This window comes from Camelus bactrianus, chromosome 9 (assembly GCF_048773025.1).
Source record: "Camelus bactrianus isolate YW-2024 breed Bactrian camel chromosome 9, ASM4877302v1, whole genome shotgun sequence".
In the NCBI taxonomy this organism is placed as follows: Eukaryota; Metazoa; Chordata; class Mammalia; order Artiodactyla; family Camelidae; genus Camelus; species Camelus bactrianus.
In genome coordinates, this window is record NC_133547.1 from 72,705,381 (window position 1) to 72,731,723 (window position 26,343).

At 35.4% G+C, this 26,343-nt stretch overlaps 1 protein-coding gene across 2 annotated transcripts in view; it reads right to left on the reverse strand.

Annotated features, from left to right (window-relative positions):
* Window positions 1–26,134, reverse strand: part of RBL2 (RB transcriptional corepressor like 2) — a 42,384-nt gene extending 16,250 nt beyond the window's left edge. Inside the window, exons 1-12 of one of the 2 annotated variants that reach the window (XM_010963632.3) lie at window positions 25,762–26,134; window positions 23,211–23,341; window positions 20,732–20,932; window positions 17,217–17,281; window positions 13,844–13,972; window positions 11,986–12,146; window positions 11,829–11,893; window positions 11,014–11,200; window positions 7,311–7,477; window positions 5,135–5,244; window positions 4,340–4,443; window positions 81–218 (exon numbers count right to left, since the gene is read on the reverse strand). In XM_010963632.3, the coding sequence (XP_010961934.2) occupies window positions 81–218; window positions 4,340–4,443; window positions 5,135–5,244; window positions 7,311–7,477; window positions 11,014–11,200; window positions 11,829–11,893; window positions 11,986–12,146; window positions 13,844–13,972; window positions 17,217–17,281; window positions 20,732–20,932; window positions 23,211–23,341; window positions 25,762–26,004 (1,701 nt within the window). In that variant the 5' untranslated portion in view covers window positions 26,005–26,134. Of the gene's footprint in view, window positions 1–80; window positions 219–4,339; window positions 4,444–5,134; window positions 5,245–7,310; window positions 7,478–11,013; window positions 11,201–11,828; window positions 11,894–11,985; window positions 12,147–13,843; window positions 13,973–14,977; window positions 15,275–17,216; window positions 17,282–20,731; window positions 20,933–23,210; window positions 23,342–25,761 lie in introns of those variants that run through there. The other variant, XM_074370748.1, reaches the window with a different exon arrangement.
* Between the last annotated feature and the right edge of the window lie 209 nt (window positions 26,135–26,343).

The window sequence follows — 26,343 nt, forward strand, 5'->3', positions numbered from 1 at the left end:
GTAAAATGAATTAGATAGCTAACGACAGAACGTTGATCTCATCTACAATTTCCTCATCAGTATCAGATTTTTAAAAATACCTTATAAAAATGATAAAGTGGCACATCAAATATTTCAGTAATAAATGGAAAATTCCCAGGAGGCTTATAAGAAAAAGCGACGACCTCAAGACAGCACGCCAAAAGTGATCTGTGGAATGCATCTTGTTCCAGAATGCCCTAGAAAGCACAAAGTTATAACATTTAGAAACACTGGCCTACTCTAACAAGGCATTTCATACCTAGCCAAGTTAAACAAAAATACCATGAGTCTTATTTTCTGAGTTAGTGAGAATATGTGCTTATTTTCTTATAAAATTTTTCTTAATGTTATAAATAAGCCACTTTTTTTTTTAGCAAAAAACAGACGCTGAATATATAAGAACTCTGAAAAATCTCACCTATTGTGAATATAGCTAATAAAAAAGATTATATCCCTAACCAAAGTATACATACATCCTGATGCTCAGAAGAATAATTATGTGGAAAGATGTTACAAAAACAGTATTTATAGTAAGAAGCCACTGTTATAAAAAAGATAGCCAGAGGAAGGCAGGTGACTGGCAGACTGTCATGGACCAAAAGTTAGTGTGTTTATCTTGGGGTGACATAATCACAGATGAGTTTTTTTTTGCTTATTAATGTTCATAAACATAAGTATTATTTTTCAGTTAAGAAGTTACCTGGACACAAAAATCATAGGTAACAAGAGAAAAAGCAGATAAAAATTAAAATCAAAATTAAAAACATCTGTGTATCAAAGGACACTATAATGAGATAAAAAGACAATCCACAGAATGGAAGAAAATATTTGCAAATCATGTATCTGATAAGGGATTAATATCCAGAATATATAAAGAACTCCTACAATTTGATGACAGAAAAGCAAACAACCCAATTCAAAAATGGGTAAAGGACTTGAAAAGATCTTTCTCCAAAGAAGATACAAAAAGGGACAACAAACACAAGAAAAGATGGTCAATATCACTAGTCAAAAGGGGAGTGTAACTATTTTCTATAGACAAAACATGGAAGCAATCTAAATGTTCATCAAAAGATGACTAGATAAAGATGTGGTAACACGTAAAATGAAATACTACTCAGCCATAAAAAAGAATGAAATAATGCCATTTGCAGCAACATGGATAGACCTAGAGATTATTATACTATGAATTGAGTCAGACAGAGAAAGACAAATATCATATGATATCACTTATATATGTAATCTAAAAAACTGATACAAATTACCTTATTTGCAAAACAGAGACAGACTCACAGACACAGAAAAGTTATGGTTACCAAAGGGGAAAGGGAGGAGGCGGGGATAAATTAGGAGTATAGGATTAACAGATACATAATACTATATATAAAATAGATAACTAGCAAGGACCTACTGTACAGCACAGGGAACAATATTCAAAACAAAATGTAGTATATATATGTATATGTGTATATGTATATATGTAAATAAAATGAATATTATTCAGCCTTAAAAAGGAATGAAATTCTGATACATGCTACAACATGGATGAACCCTGAAAACTTCATGCTAAGTGAAATAAGCCAGACACAAAAGAACAAAAATTGTATGATTACATGAGGTACCTAAAATAGGTAAATTCATAGAGACAGAAAGTAGAATAGAGGTTACCAGGGGCTGAAAGGAGGGCTGAATAAAGAGTCATTGTTTAATGGGAATAGACTTCCAGCTTGGGATGATGAAAAAGTTCTGAAGATGGCTAGTGATGAGGGATGCACAAAATTGTGAATGTACTTATTAATGCCATTGAATTCTGCACTTAAAAATGCTTAAAATGTAAGTTTTATGCTATCTATATTTTATTACAATAAGAAAATGTTTAAATAAGTTTCTTAGGTGAGTATTCAGAAATTTTCATATACTCTTTTTTGCCCCTAAACTGAAGCGATGTTTTATTCACCCTTCTGTATATGTTTCAAAATTAAAAAATTGTCCTAAAACAGCCTTTTAAATTCCTACAACCACATACAGCCATATTTTTTTTATTGAAGTTCAGTTGATTTACAATATTATATTAGTTCCAGGTGTATAGACTAGTAACTCAGTAATTTGGTAGATTATACTCCACTATAAGTTATTACAAGACAATAGCTATAATTCCCTATGCAATACAAGATATCCTTGTTGTTTATCTATTTTATACATAGTTTGTGTCTATTAATCCCATATTCCTAATTTGTCCCTCCCTACTTTCCTCTCCCCTTTGGCAACCACAAGTTTATTTTCTACATCTGGGAGTCTGTTTCTGTTTTACATATTTTTCTGATTCCATATGTAAGTGATATCAAATAGCATTTGTCTTTCTCTGTCTGATTTATTTCACTAAGCATTATATTCTCTAGATCTATTCATGTTGCTGCAAATGGAAGAATTTTGTTCTTTTTATGGCTGAGTATACAGCCATATCTTCATACAGAAAAAAAGAAGTGTAAATAGTTACAAGAAGTTAGAATAATTATTGGTCAATTTTCTCTAAAATGTTATTTAAAAATTAATTTAAAAAATTTATTTTTATTGATGTCATTAAAAGTAAATAATATTCACAGTCTACCAAGGCAACAGAAATAAAAGCAAAAATAAACAAATGGTACCTAATTAAACTTATAAGCTTTTGCACAGCAAGGAAACCAGTAACAAAATCAAAAGACAACCTACAGAATGGGAGAAAATATTTGCAAACCATACGAGTGATGAGGGCTTAACTTCCAGAATAAACAAACAGCTCATACAACTCAATAACAAAAAAACAAACAACCCAATCCAAAAATGGGCAGAAGACCTAAACAGACATTTCTCCAATGAAGACATACTGGCAGCCAACAGGCACATGAAAAGATGCTCAATATCGTTAATTATCAGAGAAATGCAAATTAAAACTACCATGAAGTATCACCTCATACCAGTCAGAATGGTCATCATTAAAAAGTCCACAAACAAGGGGGGAGGGTATAGCTCAGTGGCTAAGCATGTGCTTAGCATGCACAAGGCCCTGGGTTCAATCCCCAGTACCTCCATTAAATAAACAAACAAACCTAATTATCCCCCCCAAAAAACCAAAACCAAACAAACAAAAGTCCACAAACAATAAATGCTGAAGAGGATGTGGAGAAAAGGGAACCCTCCTACACTGTTGGTGGGAATGTAATTTGGTGCAGCCACTACAGAAAACAGTATGAAGATTTCTTAAAAAACTAACAATAGATTTACCATATGATTCAGCAATCCCTCTCCTAGGCATATACCTGGAGAAAACTCTAATTCGAAAGATAAGATACATGTACCCCAATGTTCATAGCAACACTATTTACAATAGTCAAGACAGGGAAGCAACCTAAATGTCCAGCAACAGATGATTGGATAAATAAGTTGTAGTATACAGTGGAATACTCAGTCATAAAAAGAAATGACATAATGTCATTTGTAGCAACATGGATAGACCTAAAGATTATCATACTAAGTGAAGTAAGTCAGACAGAGAAAGACAAGAATCATATGATATCACTTACACATGGAATCTAAAAAAATGATACAAATGACCTTATTTATAAAACAGAAATAGACTCACAGACATAGAAAACAAATTTATGGTTATCAAAGAGGAAAGAGGGGAAAGGATAAATTAGGAGTTTGAGATTAGCAATACAAACTATTATACATAAAATAAACAACAAGGTCATATAGTACAGGGAACTATATTCAGTATTTTGTGATAACCTATAATGAAAAAGAATATGAAAAGAAGATATATATGTATCAGTATGCTGTACACCAGAAACTAACACAACATTGAAAACCAACTATACTTCAATAAAAATTTTGAAAAACCAGTTTAACATAAAAAAAGTAAATACCACTTGTACAATCTAAGAAGAATAATTATTTTTGCCAAAGATTAGTGGTTGAATATTTATGTTGAAGCCCTACATTGTCAATACTCAATTTATTCTATATAAGGCTTGAATTAAAACTCTTAATGTTATTTAAAAACCTCAATTAAGGTTAAGTCTGAATGTTTTAATCCTTGACTACAGAGTCTTACTACCCACAGAAATTATAATACATAGCCTGCTGCAATGAGAAACGCTAAGTGAGGGAATGGATGTAAGAGGAACCCAAGTTTCCTTAGATGCCAATCTTATTCCCCTAAAGCCATACATTATTTCTTCAATAATGGCTGTTTTTTTTGTTTGTTTTTTAGTGTGTAGAGCTGAAAGGAAACTACATTTTATTGTGCTGCTCAATACATTGGTTATTTACTCACAGATAAATCCATGTCTCCCAGCCTTTTTTGCTCCTGCTCAATAACAGATTCTAATACTTTATAATAAAGCATCTCTGCAAAACGAAAATGTTTGCTGGCAATTTCTGCATAAATAAGAAAAAACACAAAAATCACATGCAAAGAAAATACTATGGAAAATGAGGATCCATCTCACCCCCTATCCACAGAACAAAATTTAAAAACCAACCCAACATTTTATATATATGCACTTCCTACAATGCCCTCCCAATTACCACTAAGGTTTCTTAATATTCTTCATAGGAACACTGAGAGTTTTCTACAATTGTGAAGTGAAATTTTCACATAGAAAACTGTAATAGTATTCCATCAAGATTCAAATCTTTTTCTTTTTTTTGTATTTTGAACAGAGCACTGTGCTAAGAGGTATGTAACTGGTTTACTGTTCTGCTTGTACTTAGTGCTCATACTGCATGACACTGAACGAGTCTGGGCATGGAACAGCTGTATCTTCTGCATTCATTCTTAATATTCTGAAGAATCACTATAGTTCTATACTTACTATCCAGTCTACAAATAAAAACTAAAGATGTTGAGGAAAAAAAAGTGCCGGAAGTCCAATATAATCAAGATTATTAGTCTAAAATTTCTCTCCTACTGAGAATGGCCCAGGAATGACTTGGTTGACAGAAAAATTGGACGTCCATATTCCAGCACTCAGTCTAAAGTCACAAATTTTTTTTTCATATTTCTGACTCAGTTTCCCCTAGTTAAATTTCAAAGATGAAAACAATATAGACAGTATTAAGCCTTAACCTTTAGCACAATTACTGAAATCCTCATCTGGCTGGGAATGTTGAGTATATATTTCATACATTTCTTTCAATCTGTTGGCAATAGCTTGGGTTGGATCTCTGGAACATGTCCTAAAAAATAAGAAGAAATTATCTGATTTAAAGAGTCACAAAGTGATAAACTGTTTACAACTCTGTAATTTTAGTAACCTATAAATATAAAATACTTTGAACAGAAATGATACACTTCTCAATTAATCCAGGAGATCCCACAATTCCTTATAAAAAAGGTGTTAGTACTACCATTTGAATGAAAAAAGTATCTCTTGCATGGAGCTGTACCTTTTACTGCAGTTAAGTTTAGCAGCTTTGACCGGTGCCCATCTGATATGTGACTGATCCCCGCCTACCCTATACATCTGCAGTCACTGGTGACAAACTAAACTACCCTCAACTGTCTCCCCAGAAGGCAGTATAACTCTGATTAAGAACTCCTGGAAGAAAATAGAATGAAGGGGTATATCATCTATACTACAATAAACTCATATAAATAATTACTGGCATTCTACATTTTTTTTCCTCCAAAATGAAGATTATCTCTTTTTTTTTAATCTAGAAAGGCAATATATGTTTAATGCAGAAGCATAAGACAAATTATCACCATGTAGGCTTTTGTAACAACTATGTTTTTATCTTGATCATAAACACATTCACTGTAAAAATATAGCAATTTAAAATATTATAAAGAAAATAAAAGTCAATTATAATTCTGCTAGAGATGGCTACTGAATATCTTATGCAAGCAGAATTTTATTTATGAACATATACACAGGTTACAAAAACAATATACTTTGTTTTTACCCAGTATCTACTGGTAATATTTATCCCTAATATTAATATTTAAGATGAAAGAAGCTGCTATGCCTAGTTAGAGATTGTAAAGAGATCTGGAAGATACAGAGGTTAAGACAAGCTTCTGAAATGCATGTATAAAATGCTTTTGAATTCTAGGTAAACAAGTTCCATCTGAAAAATACAACTCAGGAAGAGGCTACACAGACAAGGCCTGCTGGGCGTCAATCACAATCCAGTTTATGAATAAAGTAGACGTCATGAGGACGAGTCAGCCTTGGTATTTAACGAACCTAGCTGTGAGTGGGGAACTACAGGGCCTTCTCATACCAGACCACCAGAAATAAAGTGGGCTCCCACAGGGTCTATGTCATTGAGCCATAAGCTTTTAGGAAACTACCTTGGAGATAATTTTGTCAAATAAATTTGCCAAAAATTATGCACATGTAATGAAATTCAGCTTTTCACTAAAGCTCACTGATACTCCTACCAGTCTCAGGCAGTTCAAAGGAACTAAAGGCCTTCCTTTTTTAGGACAAGGGTGTTTTATAGAACTTACAAAAGCTACAGCAGCTTTACGTTGGTTATGAATCCCAGTTGGCTAACTTTTCAAATCTGACCTACCCTTCAGAAATCTGCTCAGGTCCAACCCTCTTCATGAAGTCCTCTGACAACGTCCATTTTTACAGATGCCCCCTTCTTTGAAATCTTAAACAGTTGGTAATAGATTGTTTGGTGCTACAGTGTCTAGTGTTATTAGTTACTGTTTCTTCTACTATATTAAGAAAAGTCTGAGTGTTGTGGACTGAATGTTTGTGTTGCCCTCCTCCTCACCCCCTGCCCCAAATTCATATGTTGAAACGTAATCCCGAATGTGATGGTGTATAGAGGTCATGAAGGTGGAGCCCTCATGAATGGGATGAGAGCTTATAAAGGAAATCCTAAAGAGCTCCCTTGCCTTCTTCTGCTGTGTAAGGACACAGCAAGAAGGCAGCTGTTTATAGACCAAGAAGCAGTCCTCACCAGACACTGAGTCTGTTGGCACCTTGATCTTATAGCCTCTAGAACTGTAAGAAGTGAATTTCTATTGTTCATAAGCCACCCAGTCTACCATATTCTGTTATAGCAACCCAAACAGATTAAGATACTAAGAAAAAAGAATCAAACATTCTATTCATATGTTTTATATAGTTATGTCCTCTAAGGACTAATGACAGAACTGAGCATGTAATTGACATAAAATGATTAATGGGTGGATTAAAGGCACTAATGTTGAAAAATTAAAATAGAAAATTGAAAAATGGTCAACAATCAAGTCTTAGTAGGAAAGAAGGGCTCAAACTAACCTTAGAATCTGTTCCAGTTTCTCACTTGGTGCATTCCTGAGGCCTGTTAGCATGGTGTGAAGACGACTCAAGCTATGAGTCGCTGTAGAAACTGGAGTCACACAAGGGCTGTTGTCCTTAATGTACCTCACACCAGTAAGTGGTGTGGAGATTCTAAGTGCTTTAGACTAAAGAGGGGGAAAAAGAATATTATTTTAGGTCAGAAAGACTTTCAATTACTTCACAAATGGGAATTCAGACCAATCAGACTTTATCTTTACATTAACAATAAATATTAGTGATTCAAATGTCACCATTCTTGGAATTTAAACATAATACCACCAAACATAAGAGCCACCACTATCCACATGAAAATGTGTGAAAGGACAATCTATACTTTAGCCAACTAAGAAGTCTGTCTCTTAAAAGTTAGATCTTTACGATAAGGCACAGTCCCCTATGATTCCTCATTCAAAACTTAAGCTTAGAGGCAAAAATAAGCATTAAAATATCAAGGCTATCTCTGAGAAACAAGCTCCCATCTACTGCTAATTTTGTAAGTACTCAAAGATTGACAAAGAGAGCTGTAAATTAAATCTGGCCCAAACGAAATCCATGACTTAACAAAAGCCCATCCAAATAATCAAATTTGCTTCAGAGAAAGGATAAAGCAAGCAATCCTAGATGCAGAATACAACCTGATGCAGAATAGCCTTCTTCAGTCCTCTTGCCTCTCCTTTACCTTTAGTTACTAGAATCTATCAGTTTTTTTCCCCCTAAAGCAGACAGATCTTCAGGGAAATAAGTTTAAGTCAAATTCTTGAACACAAATAGGAGAAAGATACGACTTAATGTCAAAGAATTTAAGCATGAATACATATGCTAATACAATATCTTTTCTAATTTTTCCAACAAACTCCGAAAGGTTAAGAGAGCTTAAGAGTTTTTTTTTAATATTCAAGATAAACTAGATTTCCCTGTGTATTAAATTTACTTATTCTAGAGACAGCTGTAAAACACCTAGTAAAATTTTCACCTGGCAACAGAATTACTCAAGTTTCATGAGATACAGAAATTCACCATACAGAAATAAATCTATATGCTTTCTCTGTGTCTTAAACAAGAGTAGAGCAGAGACTTTCACTTTGTTTCAAAGAAATTAATTCTATGATTTTTTTAGATCTATAAGATGATCTAGGTAGATTAACCACACTCACAAGATCTCCCCTGCACTTGACAGCTTTTCTTACAACCACCTGAACATGAACCACTGCCTTGCAGGAGGGCGAGCAACAGCCGCCAGCAGCAACTCACCACACTGCCCACAGGTAGCGGCGCTTCCACAGAGGAACCGAGGTATGACAACCACAGACAACTTCCTGCCTGCAGTCCTCAAGGGTTGCATGGGGCTTTCTGGTAGCTCTGTTTCAGTTCTTGGCTTAAAGCTTCCTGTGCACTCTGATCAAGAAGAGTCTTTCTTTAACTCATTAGACCTCTTTTATTCTCTATCAGCTTATACTACTAGGTAACCTCTCTTCATTCCATGGCTTTAAAAGCCATTCGTATCCTAATGACTCCAGAATATATATACACAACTCTTATCTCTGCTGTGAACTCCAATCTTGTACCTCTAAACTGCCTACTCAGTTTCTCTACTAGTATATCTAACAGACATCTCACACTTGACGTGCTCATAACCCTAAGTCTTGATTTTTTCCCCTTCAAACCTGTTCTTCCCTGCTCAAAAAATGTCCATAATAAATATTTATTAAATGCCTACCATGTGCTAAGCACTGAATATAGCAATAGTCACAGACCTCATGAAGCTTATATTCTACTGCAGGGAGACAGATAATAAACAATCCTTCCATCCTTCCTTCTCTTCCTCTTTCTCTCCTTTCTATCTGACTGTCTGTCTGTCTGTCTGTCTGTCTATCTTCAGACAAACAACTCTTTCTTTTCTACCTACGGTCAGACAGTGATAAATACTAACAGGAACATTAATTTCAGAGTAAAGGAGAAAGGAAGTCCTGAGGGCAGGGGAGGATGTTGATGGTTATTATTTTATACAGTAGGCAGGTTATGGGAGCCCTGAATGAAGTGAGGAGGTAAACCACATGAGTATCTTGAGTATCTTCCTCAGCTCTAGGCTGAGGAAACAGCAGGGGCAAAGGCTCTGAGTTGGGAGTATGATTGGCATACCTAAAGAATGAAAAAGGAGGTTCACGTGGCATGAGTGGAATGGGTGAGGAGGAAAGTGATAGGAGATGAATTCAGAGAGGTAGCAGGGTCAGACCACTGAAGACCTTACAGGCATCCGTAAGGACTTAAGCTTTTATACCATTTACCCAACTGGAGTCATCACTGTTTTCTTTCTTTCACTCCCTAGATCCAAGCCTGTGAGTAAATCCTGTGAGTGCTATCTCTCAAATACAGCCCATATACAACCATTTCTCTGATCCAAGCTACCATGAACTATCACCAGAATCACTGCAATAGCCTCTTAATTCCCTTACTTCCATCCTTGCCCCCATCCCACCTCTCTACAAGACCTTTAAAAATGTAAATCAGATTATGTCAGTCACTGTTCCCTATCAGAGCAAAAGCAAAAATCTTCACCATGGCTTCCAAAGCCCTATATGGTCTGCCTGTCCTTTCTGTCTCCCTCTCCCCTTACTTCTTAATCACTGTTTTCCCTCACTCACTCAATTCCTACCACACTCGTGTTCTCTCTCAATGTTCTTCCAAAAAACCAGTCAAATTCCTACCTCATAGCTTTGCATTTGCTGTTGTCTGAGATCCAAATACATTTCCCAGCTGTTTGTGTGACTTGCTTCCTCACTGCCTTTAGGTCTGTTAATATTACTTCCTCAGAGACACTTTTTCCAGCCACCTATCTACACTCAATAGTCCAAGGCCCACCCATTCTTCCTTCCCCAACACCTTGTTCTACTACTTTATTTTATTTTCCTTCATGTATCATCATCTGATATACTATATAGTTACTTGTTTGGTTACCTATTGTCCATCTCCCCACACTAGAATATTAAATAGGATATTCATAGCTGTTTTGTTCACTGATGTAACCCCTGTGTCCAGGACACAATCTGGCTTATAGAATACCTTAAGAATATGTGTTGAATGAATAAGCCAACTAGTCTTAAGTCGGGTCTTACAGGTGAGCTACCCACTGGAATTATCCACACTGCCTCTGGAAGCACCTGTCAGAAGTTGCTTATTTTCTGGGAATACCATGTGAAAGTAAAGAAACTCTTAGCCTCCATCTTCCCAAGTGTCTGCATGAAATAACACATAATCCTGAAACTCAGTTTAACGGAATTTTTCTTAAAGACTACAGATCCTCAGTTTCTCTAGTCTCTTGGATGAAGGCACCAACTCAGATCAATCAACATTTTCTAAATGCCTAGTAAAGGCTGCTTATTACTGGTTCATCTTTTCAAAACCAACAATTATCAGAATGACACATTCACTTACATTTATATTTTTTCTTAGATCTAACCAAAAACTTGGAAAACTGATGTCAACAAAAATTAAAACAGTAAACAGAGAGATAACTTTTTCAATTAAGATAAGCAGGATGTGAATTTTCTTTTTTGTACTGGAAGCAAGTAAAACGCACATAAACACACAATTATTAAAATAAAAGAGAGCCTCTGGCCTGTCTGATTCTGTATTTGTATTCCTCCGGCACGGCTCAACTCACCTTGTCAAAGTGCTGCTGCAAGATGTTTTTCATCTGCACCCTTTCAGCAGTCTCTGTTCCTGAACCAGTGTTCAGACACCTTGAGAGAGTCCCAATTTCCTCTTCAGCATCCTCTCCAAGAAAAATCCGTTCATCTAAGTTTCCAACAGATAAAACATACTCCTCATAGGCCTTATTGATGGCTTTACTATAGGAAAAAAAAATAGGCAAAATGTATACTCACAAAACTGCCCCATTAGTTGTTTTAGGCTACTTAATTGTTTCTTTTTATTAAAAGTTATTTATTAAATGTTCTAATAATTTTGTGAAAGTTAAATTTTAGTGGGATCACTGTTAACTGTAAAAACTGAAGAGTATAAAGATACAAGCTTGTTTCACTGTGCTCATCCACTGTACAGTAAGTATATTTTGCTGGCAGTACTTCAGGGCAGGTACCCTGTGCTAAGCTGCCCGGTGGGTGCAGCTTCTGGTGAGAAGCTTAATTATCGTTCCTAGCTGCTCGGGGCACCTTTGAAGACCGCAGTACTTTCACATCATCATTTTTCACCTGTGTAGTTCCAAAAGCACTTCTTTATTTCAATAATTATGATCCAAAAGCTTAACTATTAAAGCTTTAAAGAGCAGCCATACAATTTTCAATAAATTCAAAAACAAGTACTTGGAGTAACAGTTGATAAAACTTTTTATTACTTTTCCATATTCTCCCACAAAACATATTCTAAATTTCCAGGTTAGAAACAATAAAAATATGAAACTCAAGTTTCCTAAACACACAATTTAAAGTATTAAGACACTTTTATAACAGAAGTACTCACAAACTCTCCCCGAAATTCCCAGGTTCTAAAAAACCAGTAAGATTTTCTTCTTTTCCCTTAAGGAGCTATGATGAAAGAAAAGATTTTTAAGTCATCATATTAAATTAAATCCTTGCCCAGAAAATATTTTCACATTACTTATTTACTGTTTACACACCTTTTTTTCATAAAGTTTCCTAATATAGGGTTTCCAGAAATGTTCCTTTATTCCCTTTGCTTCCAAAACTAGGCCATCATGTAAGGAACAGAGTTTCTCAATGACACAAGGTGGGTCAGAGGAAGGTTTAGAATCCTTAGCATGAAAATCTTCAGATAGGCCTATGATGGATAGAATCACAGAACAGAGATATCAGGTAGCATTTAATAAGCTAACATGGAATAAACTAAAATATAAATAATAGTCTAATCAGCATACGAGTTAGCATCTGAGTGTACAGGAAATAGAGTGTAAGGGCCTAATTTGACTCTATTTAAGTATGCTTAAAAAACAGCAAATAGAGGTGAAGAGTATCACTAGTCAATAGATTTCAGTTACTCAATTACCTATCTGGAGATGGTTAAAAAAGAAAAATTAAACAAGTAATTTAGTATATTGTTACAAGATCTAAAAAGGACAAAAATAAAATATAAATTTGCCAATAAGACTTACATTCAAATAAAAAATACCACTTTGAAAAAAATTATTGTTCAAATACATACTCTTGATATATTTTTATTTAACTATATTAGATGTATTTATCATACTAATTTACAGCTATTCTTGCCCTAGACTCAATGCAAGGGAAAAAAAATACATAAAAGAGGGGAAAACTGAAGGGAAGTAGCTGTATAGAAACATAAAGAGAATTAGGACAAGGTCTACTTTATAGCACAGGGAACTATATTCAAAATCTTGTAGTAACTTAAAATGAAAAAGAATATGAAAAATACATACATCTATATATGTGTGTGTGTATGCGCATAACTGAATCACCATCCTGTACACCAGAGACTAACACAACACTGTATATCAACTATACTTCAAACAAACAAATAAACAAACAGCTAGGACAGAAATAAAAGAAAGGACAGAATATGAAGAACACTAAATTTACCAAACCAGGAGCAACTGAAGTAACTAACTCCACTAACTTTAAAAATCTATGTTGATAAACAAGAAGTTCATACTCTACAGCACAGGGAACTATATTCAGTATCTTGTAGTAACTTATGGTTAAAAGAAATAAGAAAATGAATATATATATATGTTCCTGTATGACTGAAGTATTATGCTGTATGCCAGAAATTGATGTAACACTATAAACTGACTATACTTCAATAAAAATATATTAAAAAGAAATCTACCTTGAGAGTGAGGCAAGCTGAAATTCTAACTGTAACTACCCTGAAACTGACAATCTCTCAGAATCCTACCATAGTATTATTTAAATAGCAGCAGCATTATATATTAGCTCTATAAATACTTTTCAATATTTGCTTTGTAAATCATAATTCAGTCTCTTACTATATATCATTCATAGAAATTATATACCTTAAAACCTATTAAATACATTGCCAAAATAATCTTCATTTCCACACATCTTTTAGTTTAAAGTTCTACTTATTTTAGAAAGTTACTCCTCTTCTGTAGAACAGATGTGAAAAGAAGACTCTGTCAATAAATCTGCTTTGACTTCCTACTGTGTGTCAAGCATGAAACTTGCCAATGTTAAAAATCATTGTCAGTTTTAATGTCATCTTTGCTACTCCAGGTTTCTAAAGTTTTTCTTCTTGTTGAGTATATATTTCAGAAACTTCTAATACTGTCATCTAACACTTTAAACTCTGTGACATTTGCAATAGCTTTTCCCATAAATATTGTAACAGAGAGCTCAACTCCTAATTATTAGTACTCTGATAACTATGATGATGATTTTCAGAGCACTTCTGCTCCTTGATGCTAGATATATACAACTCCCAAGAATAAACATATGTAGAAATGTGAGCTGTCCGTTAGTCCTTCATTACAAACTTACCTTTAAAATTAGGGTTCACAAGTTCTTTACGATTGGAACACTGAAGGGCATTTCCATAAACTAAGTCCAAAGCACACAGCAGAAGATGATAAGAATTAACTAAATCATCACTAATCATGGGGAAATTACCTACAGGATTATAAACAAGTAGAATTAAATTTGCATAGACTTTACAGTATTTTTTAAAATAATTTCTTTCTTTAATTACAATGACAATATACAACAGTATACAAAGCTGACTCAAGAGCTACATAAATTGCTTTAGGAAATTTACATTTTTAAATATTACCCTTATAGTTTAATTTCTAAGAGTTTAATGAAAACCAAAACTTCACTAAAAATGCCATTCATTCACTCAATATTCATTAAAGAAGCATTTACTAAATGCCAAAATTTTATCACCATTGGTTTTTCTTTTGAAAATTCTGAACACAAACAATTTCATAAATTATCTCAAACTGTAAGAAATTGTTTTGTACGAAAATACTTTAGCCAAGAAAACTGATAGAAATACTTAGATGGGAAAAGCTGAAAAAATGATTCATATAATTATTTTTTCATGTAGGTATTCTAAATAGACCAAGAACTATCATCAGACTTCTAACTGTAATATTTTAAATACTTTTTGACATATTAATACAAGTTCATATAAATTAATGCAACAGGACCACAACTAAAGATATTTTGGTTCTGCAGCTAACATCCCAGGAATAATTGCTGATGTTTGGTAACAAAGAAAAAAGAAACCCAAACTTAAACCTACAGAAACTTGTCCTGTCTGCAGTGCTGGTTTTATGCTAACAGTGAAAGCAATTTTTACAGGTGGTTAAAGAGTTTTATTATTCTTAGAAACTAAGAAATATTTCTAGATTTTTTAATATCTTCAAATATATCCTTTATTTCATTACATACTCATACAGTATGTATATGCTTCATATTGATTTTACATTCTTATAACATCAGATGAATTCAATTTAAATAGCCAACATATACCTGAAGCATTATTTCTAAACCCTGACATTTTCACACTAAATGTCTACCCAATGCACACATGCACACATGCACGCACACATGCACTCACACTTTGTAGCAGGCTTTTTTCTCTTCTTTCCCCTAAAGAAAATTACCACTTACCTCAGCATATCAGGATAAATAATAATTTTTTTTTGTATAGATGGAAACATTCAACAAATCAATTTGAATGGATTAAAGAGAAAAAAACATTCTTCCATTGCCAGAGGCAAATAAATAGGTCAAATTTTGCACTGATATAACTAAATGAACTTGCTTGGTTCTGCTATAAAGACGCTTAATATTAAAATATACCCAATTCCTCAAATGTGAAACAGGAAGTGGTACTTACCAGTTTCAAGCCACAAAGCCCATCACACTGACAAGCCTAAACTTGTCACTGGTGTGTACTTGCCACAGAAGGAAAAAAACGGCAGCACAGTAACTTTAACAAAAAGCTGAAATGCCCCTAAAGACCAGAATCTAATTTAAACTCCAGTACTCTCCCAAATTGATATACTTTACATTTCTATTCCTGACTTTAGGAATAAATCTGTGTGAGATATTTTATCTTTCAATCAAAGATAACCTGTTTAACCTCAAGAGTTGGCTATTTATCAGGAATTAAGACTCGGGATCTCAAGCAAAACAGAAGTGGCACCTAATGGTCTTCAGGCCACATTCAGGGTCCTTCATGAAGACAAGCCCAAACTTGTCGCTGATCTGTACTTGCCATAAGAAGCCAACAGAGATAGCAGGCAAAAGTTAGCTTATTTATCAGGAACGAGGTAATCTGGGATGCCCACTGTTGCAAAGTCATGAAAAAGGTGGCTAAAAAAGAGTACACTTCCCCCCAAATAACGAAATCAAGAACTGAATAAAACCAACTAAATTACTTTAATAGAAAAGATCCTAGTGAATCATAAAAGATCATAGTGCTGGATTGTGAGCAGACAAGAGCTCTTCAGATCACACAACTACAGACTGGATTAATAATAGTGAGGTAAAACTCAAACACTGAGTAAGCTGCAGAGACAAAAAATATACCACTCCAGCTGGTCAAGTGAGACCAAAGCCTAAATAAGGACAATTCTTTTCTAATAATTTATATAGTACCAAATACTTACTCCCAAGTACACATACACCATGAAAGACATGAAACAGATAAAAATCCCCAAAGTCAGATACACCTGTCCATAATCTACTGACAAGATTAATATCATATATAATAGCAGACACAGTAAACCAAGTGGCAGAAAGTGTAACCACCACAAAAACAGTCTACATGCTCTTAAGTCTTTCCATATTTCATGCCACTGATCACACCACCTTCATTTCCACTGAAGAAACACCCAGTGTAATGGAAAGCAAAAATAAATGAGAGCTTATTTTTGACAAAAGAAAGGTTTTTCTTTTCAATCAAGAAAAGGAAGGAAGGATAAGCTCTAACCTAACTAACTAGAAAGGACCAGCTGCAATGAGACAAACTCTGACACCGATGGAGTGACATGTTCCTGCTGGAGAGCCTTCATATCCAGCATGAAACCACAGCTAGACCTGGATTCAAACCCTAGATCTGTTTCTAGTTGCTAGTTTCTGGGTCTCCATTACTTACTCCTTAAAAGTAAGTAAGTTGGGCTAGTTGATCTAATAATGAGAATCTCTTATATTTATGAAACACTTTCCAGCTCTATGATTATTTGATTTCAATTATGAACTTTATTAGGCTATCTTAACAGCAAAGGCATTCTACACAGTCAAGAAAAAAGCTATGTAACTAATGTAACCGTAATTTCTTTTCTTCTTTAAATTACTAAGAATCATTTCTACACAGAAATACAGAGAGGACGATAATAATAATAAAAGCATATTTCACTAAATGAAGATGTTGGGCACGTTAAATGAGAAGAGAAGGGAGAGAAAATAAACTGTATGTAAAGGCATTTGATCAAGCATTTTTATCTGAACAAGATGTAAAAAGTAAACTGAACCACTCTTGAGAATGATCAGTCCCACTCAACTAAGTAAGACATGTCTCGTGAAAAATACAGCCCAGGAGATAAGCACAGACACACTAACATGTTTGCAGTCCATAATTCAGAGATAATACACCTGGAAAAGATGTTGGGTAAGAACAAAATTAAAGGATTTTCCATTTAATAAAAAAAAGTTTGGAATATTGTAAAGAAATTCAAAAGACTCTTATGAAAAGGCAATAACTGAAAAATTAAGAGTCTGGGATTAAAACCCTTGAGAAATTTTTCAGTGAGAATCTTTTCCTGATACATATTTCAGGTTGACAAAAGTAGTACCTGAACTTTGAAATAAACTAATATCTAAATAAATATTACTCTTTTCTTACCTTTTGCATATATAAAAAGCACCCAACAAAAATGGAAAACTTCAGACACGGTACAGGGCTGTCGCCTTTGGGGAAGAAAAAAGTCATGAGATAACAGAAGAATCAGAAAAAGACATCACAAATGACTGTAAATTAGGTGAGAAACAAAACCCACAGTTGAGGGGAGTGACAGCAGATTCACTTCATGTGGAAAATGTGCAGGAAATTCTGCTCAGCCAAGTACTGGTAAGGAAATGGCTGGGAGCAAGGGAAAGCACTCATCTTAGAAGAAAATTCTGAAGAACTATAAAAGCTTTTCCTGGTCAAGATAGGTAAGGCAGAAAAATAAAACGAGTAACAATAGTTCTTTTGATGATATCAACAAGGCTAATGCAGGTTTAAGACCCATATAAGCAGTCAGGTATGTCCTCAACTTTTTCTCCTCTATTATAGCTGATGAACTGTAAACTCTCCCTCCCTAAAGACATTCCAGATTATGTCAAGTCACAAAAGGACTTTCTATTGTAAATTCTGGGATTCCTATAATTCCTTATACTTCTGCCATTAAGAGTGCCTGTTGTAGAGAGGAGGAAGGTGGAAAAAAATAAGAGTATCTGTTGTATTTTGCTAAGTTGTCAGCTAAATGGAGTTTCAGGTCTGTTTTAAACGTGGCTTTTCTACCAAAACCTCTGCCAACATTTAGCTAAGACATCTGTTGGCCTCACATCTCAGTAGTATTATTCTAACAAAGTGCTTTGAAGAGAAGAATCTGAAGACGGGTTTATTCCCACATTGTCATCAGCTTAGTATACTTGCTCTCCATGTGCCTTAGTCTCTTCACCTGCTAAAAAATCATTCTAATATTGTACTTAATTCACCAGTTCACGGCAAGAATTAAATGTCAGTGCTCTGCCTTAAAAAGTAGCCTTCCCACCATAGGCACATGATAAACTATCCAGTTTTGATACCTACTAAGATAAAAGTCAAACTTTTTAGCTTAACCATCAAGCCACTCTAACTTCCAGTTATAAGATAAATAAGTACTAGCAATATAATGTACAACATGGTAAACATAATTAACACTGCTGTATGTTATATATGAAAGTTGTTAAGAGAGTATATCAAATGAGTTCTGATCACAAAGAAAAATTTTTTTCTATTTCTTTAATTTTGTATTTTTATATGAGATGATGGACATTCACTAAACTTACTGTGGTAATCATTTCATGATGCATGTCAGTCAAATCATTATGCTGTACACATTAAACTTCTATAGTGCCGTATGTCAATTATATCTCAATAAAACTAGAAGAAAAAAAACCACTCAAGCCACTCTAAAAACTGGCTCTATATATGACTTGAGAACTCTAGAACAAACTTAACCCACCTAACCAAATTTCCTCTTGTTTTTCTATTTTGGTGTCTTCATACTTTGTCCTCTGCATAGAAGGCTATCTATATCTCCAACTTCACCATCAAAATCCTACCCACTGTTCCAGACCTATTTCTACTTATTCCATGGAATCTTACCTAATTGGCTCATAAGTCCTACATTTCTATTATCTTTTGCATTTATACATACCTCTCCCTGACTATACTTACTATAAGCTCTCAAAAAACAGTGACTGTGGATTTGGGGTTTTTTGGTTTGTTTTCTTTTTAATATTTGTGTCCTACTTAGTACCTAACAAAGTAGTTCATACAGTAAGCTCTCGATAAGTACTCAGTGACAAATTCTGAAAGACTAGTGTGTGAGATGCAGTACTGAGTCGTGGTGAAGCACATTCTGCGGGCAGGCTGCGTAGGCAGACTACCTAAGTTTCAGCAAGAGCTCCACACTTACTAAACTGTACGACCTCGGCCAAATTCCTTAGCCTCTCAAGGGCTTATTTCCCCCACCTGTAATAACAGTATCAACCTCGTAAAGCTGTCATAGCGACTAACTGAAGTAATACAAGTTTAAGTCTTAGAAGAGTCCCTGCCCAATAATAAATGCTCAGTAAATGGTGTACATTATTATCACTGGTATTAGCCAAAAGTACTAATAAAAAGTACACAAGGTGAAGGGGGAGGGATAAATTAGGGGTTTGGGATTAGCAGATACAAACTACTATATATAAAATAAACAAGGTCCTACTGTATAGCACAAGGAACTATATTCAATATCTTGTAATAACCAATAATGAAAAAGAACATAAAAAAGAACATACATACACACATAACTAAATCACTATACTGTACACCAGAAGCTAACACACCATAAGTTAACCACACTTCAATTAAAAAAAAATTTTTAAGAAATTACCATAAAGTTTTTAAAAAATGATAGTGATACAAATATAAAATTTTTAAAGTTATCTTATAATTTTCTTAATTAGAATTAAGTAGTATATGCACCCTAATAAACATCAATGCAAATACAATCTGAAATTATTTTCTATAACACTCCAAAGAAAGAAGTCTTTCTATAAATGATCATATCAGCCTCACCTAGACTCAAAAACAACTTCTATCCAAACTTTAGAATACTTAATTATAAATAGACAATTCCCAAAACTGCAAGCACACTAAACCAGCTGCTTCTATATCAGGGGCTCAACTACAAAAAAATGTACACTGTTTTATTTTTTTGTTTTTCTTTTTTTTTTTGCATTCTTTTTTATTAAAGTATTGTCAGTTACATTGTTTTATTTTTTAAAGCTGTTCACTTAGTGTAAACATCCTTTACAATTTGGAAAAGTTTTATATTAAAAGAGAAGAAAACATTATTCTTTCAACTATAGTAATTCCCTTTCCTCTACTTTTCTTGTCAACATTTTTCTAGTTCTACTTTAAGAACAAATTTCCATTTCTACTTTATGTAAAAACTTTTATGACAAAGGTAGAGAATCTGCATCCCATAATCGCCCATATCTACTAGGAGAGATGGAAAACATTGAGCCAGAGTAAGTTTACAGACTTTGCAGACAAGATCAGAAGCACAATTTCATAACCATTACAGTTCCACTATTCTCCCCTCAATCCAGTTTCTCTACTTTGAATTGGTTGTAAACATCAAAATAGACAGAACAGCCTTTTCAGGGGGATTTGTTACTATTCAGCTAGACTTAAGAGTCAAATAAAGAAATAGTCTATATGTACTATGACATGCAGAAAATAACAGAAATAGTCAATATAGTCAATAATAGAAAATTAAGTAGTCAAATTCTATACCCAAGGTGGCTAATTGGTGAGAATATCTAAGGAAGGTCTGACTTTTGCATTTTTGGTTGCTTAAATGAAAAAAGAAAATTTATTATAAACAAAGTTTTCACACATTATGCAACATGAAAGAAGCCAAATTCTTCAGAGCTAACATACAATGAAAAGAAATTATTATTAAAAGAAACCTATTGGACAAAAAGATTATTTATGAAATCACATTTGTTTCTTACGACAAGCAAAACAAACTTAGGGGAGGGACACAAGCTACAGGATCAAAACTGTAGCACAGACAGACAAATGTGTGTTCCTGCTTAACACATATAAAAACATACCGCTGTTTTCTTCCTCTTTGTTGCCGGGGCTGTTCCTCTTGAGGATACTTAAAAATGTCCTGAAAAATGGGTTCATATTTCTTAAAAATTACAGCAGAAACAGTGAAGTTTCTCTCTAATCTCTCAGTACGTTCTCTGAAATGTGGGGGTAGATTTGCCATGTCTTCCCACTTCTTCATCTTGTTAAAAAATTCAATTAAGCTGATATTAAAAATAAAAAATTAGATTTTTTTTGTAATTAATGCAAAGGTTAAATATACAAATATAGATAATTAAGAGTAAATCAAAATCAACTCTTTAAATTATATTACTTTTAGACAATGATATAAAATCACAACTCATGCCTCTGACCAGCTTACTCTCACAGACTGGCTTATTTCTCTGATCTTCCAAACCTAATTTCCTAGTCTCTTTTTCTGAGATTACAGGGAGGTTTTTTAAAATTATAAAATATGTAATAATACAAAATAAATAATTAACCAGAAAACATAACCAACATTCATGTACCAATTGTCAGATTTAACAAATATTAACCTATCAAATAAATGTTGCCTTGTTGGCTTCAGATTCTACAGAAATAGCCGAACTTCCCATTTGTACTCTCCCCCAATTCCATTTCCGACTCTTATTCCCCAAAGATAACCAACCTTCTAAAGTCAGTCTGAATCCTTCCCATTCATGTTTTTATACTTACTATATGGTTACATATGTACCCATAAAGAGTTAGTAGTATCTTTTGTATATGTGGTTTTAAAATTTTATAAATGATATAATATTATAACTGGCATTCTACAACTTGCTTTCTCATTCAATAATGTTTATGAGATTAATGTTCATATATGTAGATCTAATTCATTCATTTTAATTACTAAAAACATTCCTTCATATGAACTAACTTTTGTGCATTAATTCCCCAACCAATGGAAATTAAGGTGTCTAATTTTTCATTATAACAAAAAAATGCTGTAATGAACACATTCTTGTACATGTATATTACTGTTTCTTTAGGAACTACCACCAATTAGTAGAATTCCTGAGTCAGAGAATATGCATCTTCAACTTTACTAGATACTGCCAAATTTCCCACTTAAGTGACTATGCCAATTTACGCCCTCTCCAATGTATACCAGCAATACAGAGTTCCCATTTCCCTACATAATAACCAAACTGGGTACTATCAGACTTCACGTTTCCCCAGTCTGATGAGAATGAAATATTATCTTAATTTTACTTTGAATTTCCTTGATTACTAATGAGATTGAACATCTTTGCCTGCATCTATTAGCTATGTGAGTTTAGGCCTTCGTGAAATCATACTTTTTAGTAGCTGTTTGTCAATTACTTAACTACTGGTTAGTAGTTCTTTTTATAATTCTGGATATTGATCTTTTGTTACATTATAAATATCTTCTCCCAATCTGCTCTTTGTTTTTAATCCATTTAGTCCATTATGGCAGGAAAGTAAATAATCTGAATCCATAGGTAAAGATTTTTTTAAAAAATTGAGTTTTTGAAATGGAAATAAAACTGAAGACTGGGATATTACTTGCATTAAAATATTAGATAAGTTTAGTTTACTGCAGTTTATAACAATGATTCCATAATTCGACCTTTGCTTCTAAAGTTCCTTGTCTGTCACTTAACTGGATTACTCTAACTCCATTTTTCATAATTATACTTTTACACCTTATTTAATTCCACTTCTGCAGGTTTACAGCCCAGGTGTTCAACTCTTTATGCACTGCCTCTTGTTCTTAGGCCTAAATATAACTCAGGATTGAGTTCAAGGTTAATAAACAGACTACAGCTAAAAGATTACATTTCTTGTTAACTATTTAAATAGTAAGTTATTTTTTTAAACCAGTACGTCCATAAATTTTGACAGTGGTATTTCCCCTGAAATGCCAAATATCCTTTTTCCACCAATCTTTAATAAGCCATGAGAAAATTAACCCAAAAGATACAAATAATAAATGTAATCAATTCATTTACACAACAGATTGAAAAAGCAACTTCTGTGTCCTCTTTAAAATATTATTTGACCCTGTCTATAATTGATTATAATAGTGTTGCTTATCTCCCAAACAGGAAACTGAGTATTTATATGTTCTTTATATAAGATACAAGTCCCATGCATGTAGTTCTAAGTTTAATATCATATTTTATTTACCTTTTCAATCTAGAGTATCCTATTTAGAATTCTCCCTATATTACACAATGACAAGTCATAATCTTTAATAGTAAACTCTTAATACAAGTGCTTAATACATTAAAAGCTAAATATTTTTCATCAAAGAAATAAAATATAATGGATACTAACTTAGATGTGGTAAAGGAAAACCATGACCTAGATCTAAATTTAGCACTCCATAGGTACAAATGCTCAGAAAATGACCAACAAAGAGGTTTCTTACTGTCACTATGATTTATGAGCTTTTATATTAGTCACATTCTATTTCACAAACTCCAGCATAATTACCTCTGCTCTGAACATCTCAGGATTCTAGTTAAAGATACATAGTTTCCTTCAACTGTTCCTTTGCTTACAGTTGGCACAGATTTTCTGCAAGCCACATATAAGGCACATGCTAACCAATGAAGATCATTTCCCTGTAAAATAAAAGAAAATGGATTTTTAGCTGGTGAGCTATAGATATTTCAATATTAAAAATTCCTGTTTAAATTGAAAGTGTTATTTAAATGCTTGTGGGAAACGGTATTTTCAGTGATGGCTCTGTCCCATGTGCTCTTCTTACAATGTGACCATGGCATTCTTCCACTGAGAGGTAGGAGTTTGTGTTCTCTCACTTTGAACTGTCTCAACCAGCAGCACAGGTGAAAGTGATGTTATGTAACTTTCAAGATCATAAAAGGCAATACAGATTTAATGTCTCTCTTAGGACACAGACCTTGGAAGTCCCAGCAAGGGAGTAGATCACTTGGGTAAATTACTCAACAGTTGCAGAGGCTCAATTTTCTTATCTAAGGGCTGTGAGAGTTGAGTCACAAGTATAAAGCACAGAAAATACAAGAAATCAAGAGATAAAATTCTCTAACCAGTATTCTCTATTAAATATCATAGGAGCTTTATTTTCTATTGTACACGCCCATGAGGCTGACACCCCATATTATCTCACAGCATACCTGACCACTAGTTCCACAAGGGTGGAGACTTTAATGCTTTGTGCACTGCTCCATCCCAGCACCTACACTACAGTGTCTGGCAAAGAACAGGCGATCAGAAAATATTTGGTAAATGAATAAATGCTCATTCATTTACTGGGTAAAGAATCTGAGATCAAAGACTTTAACAAATTGAGTAATCAAACATGTATTTTCAAAAATAATTTACTAACCATTTGTTACATCACTTGCTTATACAATACTGGGCTTCATACCACTTAACCTCTGTGAGTTGAAATACCTCAGCTGTGTGGTGATAATGCTTGTTCTAATTTCAGGGTTATCCTGAGGGTAAAATAAGACCTTATTTGGAGGCACTTATGCCCATCACCAAAAAAGAGTCCTTCTCAACTGGGGCGGGTATAACTCAGTGGTAGAGCATGTGCTTAGCATGCACAAGGTCCTGGGTTCAATCCTTGGTACCTCCATTGAAAAATAAATAAATAAAACATAATTACCGCCCCCCTCCCCCCTCAAAAAAGTCCTCTTCGTCTCACCACAGGAACCACTGGGAAATAAACAGGAACATGGCCTATTCAGTCAGATCACCTAAGTATGTGAAAGAGCTTTGTAAACTCTAAAGCACTGTGTATACGAGTGATCTGTACGCCAGAAACCACACATCACCTTATTTAACCATTCCGAACAGCTCTGTAAGGTAGGTAAAAATATCTCAAATTTACATATCACCAAATTGAGTTTGGAGTGGTTAAGTAAATTGCTCGAAGTCATCAAGATCGGTCAAGTTCTAAAGCCACTATAATACTAGTATTTTTCCCCCTATAGAGGTAACAATGGGGAGAAAGAAAGGGGATTAAAATTCTATTAATACCAGAATAAAAAAAATTATCTTAGTGAGTGACATATAGGCAAAAACATCCTACTGTAGTTAAATAACACTTCTGTTAGGCCTTAAAACATCCCGAGCCTATTCGCTCCACTCTCCACAAACTCTAAAAACAACTTAAGAAAATCATACGGCATCCTGTTTAAATACCACACGCACGGCAGTCAAACAGAGGATAAACAATCCAGACTTCCGTGTCACTTCCCATTGGCCCATAAGGGGGAGGTGCCTACAGAGTTGAGCCTCACTGGCTAGAATGGCCATTTTTCTCATCTGGAAGCCCCGTCCGAAGAAAGGGACAAAAACATGTCTAGATCACAGCGACTGTAAGAGTCCTGTGCATCGTCTTGGGTGACCAATAGGTCCTCAAGGTTGTCGCAGTCCTGACTCCCTAGTAAGAAATGCATGTCTATATCCAGGTAGGCAGAAAGCCCATTTCATTTGCTCTGGGGGAAGATTCGTCTTTGTTTACACAAACACACACGCAGCCCGAAACCTAACAACGCATTTACTCAAACGGATGCAATGCCTGGACAAAGGCAATTTCGAACTGAAGAAGCCTGGAAACGGAGGCGCTAAAGTCGTGTTAATTTCCGTGCGAACACAGGCAAGTCCTCTCACCTCGCTGGGTACGGTCTTGACAACTGCACCTGTTCATTCTGCCAACAAGGCGGTTGTATTTTTGTAATCAGACCCCAGCCCAACCTCAGCCTCGCGGTGCTACTTTAGGGCAAGAGCTAGTCCCTCTTCGGAACCCAAGAGGGAAGAGCAGAGAGATCGAGTTCACTTTCAGGGTCGCTGGCTTTTCAAAAGCCAGGTTTCTGGGACGAAGCTGCGCAGAGAGGATTCCCTCTGCACTCCAGGCTGGGGACCCAGAGAGCCAGGGCCGCCCGAGGGGTGCCCGCGGGACGCCGGGCGGGGGTTAGAAGGGGCCCCACTCCCCGCGGCAGGGCGCGACCACTAGGCCCCAACAGCCGCTCGTCTCCTCCCCTGGGCGCACCTCCAGCGTGTAGCTCTCGCTCATGCTCCGGTAGCTGTCCCAGGCCTCGGCCCGCGCCGCCTCGTCCATGTTCAGGCGGCTGCACAGCTCGTCGAACCGCTGCTGGGTTTGAGGGGCCGGCGACCGGGCCGGCTGCGCGGCATCCTCCGCCTCGCCGTCGTCTTCCTCCTCCTCGTCCGAGGCCGCCGCCGCCGCCGGAGGGGGAGGCGGGGGCGGCGGCGACTGGTCGCCTCCCGACGGCATAGCACACACCTGGCCGGCGGGTCCTCAGGTGAGGTGAGGGCCCGGGCCCGCAGCCATTCAAACCGCGAAGCGCCCGCCGGTCGGCCGCCCGCACGGCGACTGCGCCGTCGCCAACGGCGCTGGACCTCCCGTCGGCACCCGTAGTTCCCAGCACGGCCTGCTGGGAAATGTAGTCCAGGCCGGAGGCCCACGGGGGTCAAACAGTATACTAAAAAATCAGCTCTTTTTGTAGTCTTCCTCGGGCTGAAATAAAAGCGACTTCTCTACGTTTCTAATACCTCCTCATCGGGACACCATTAAGCAGGGCTGTGCCGAAGAGAAAACAAACCGGAGACATTG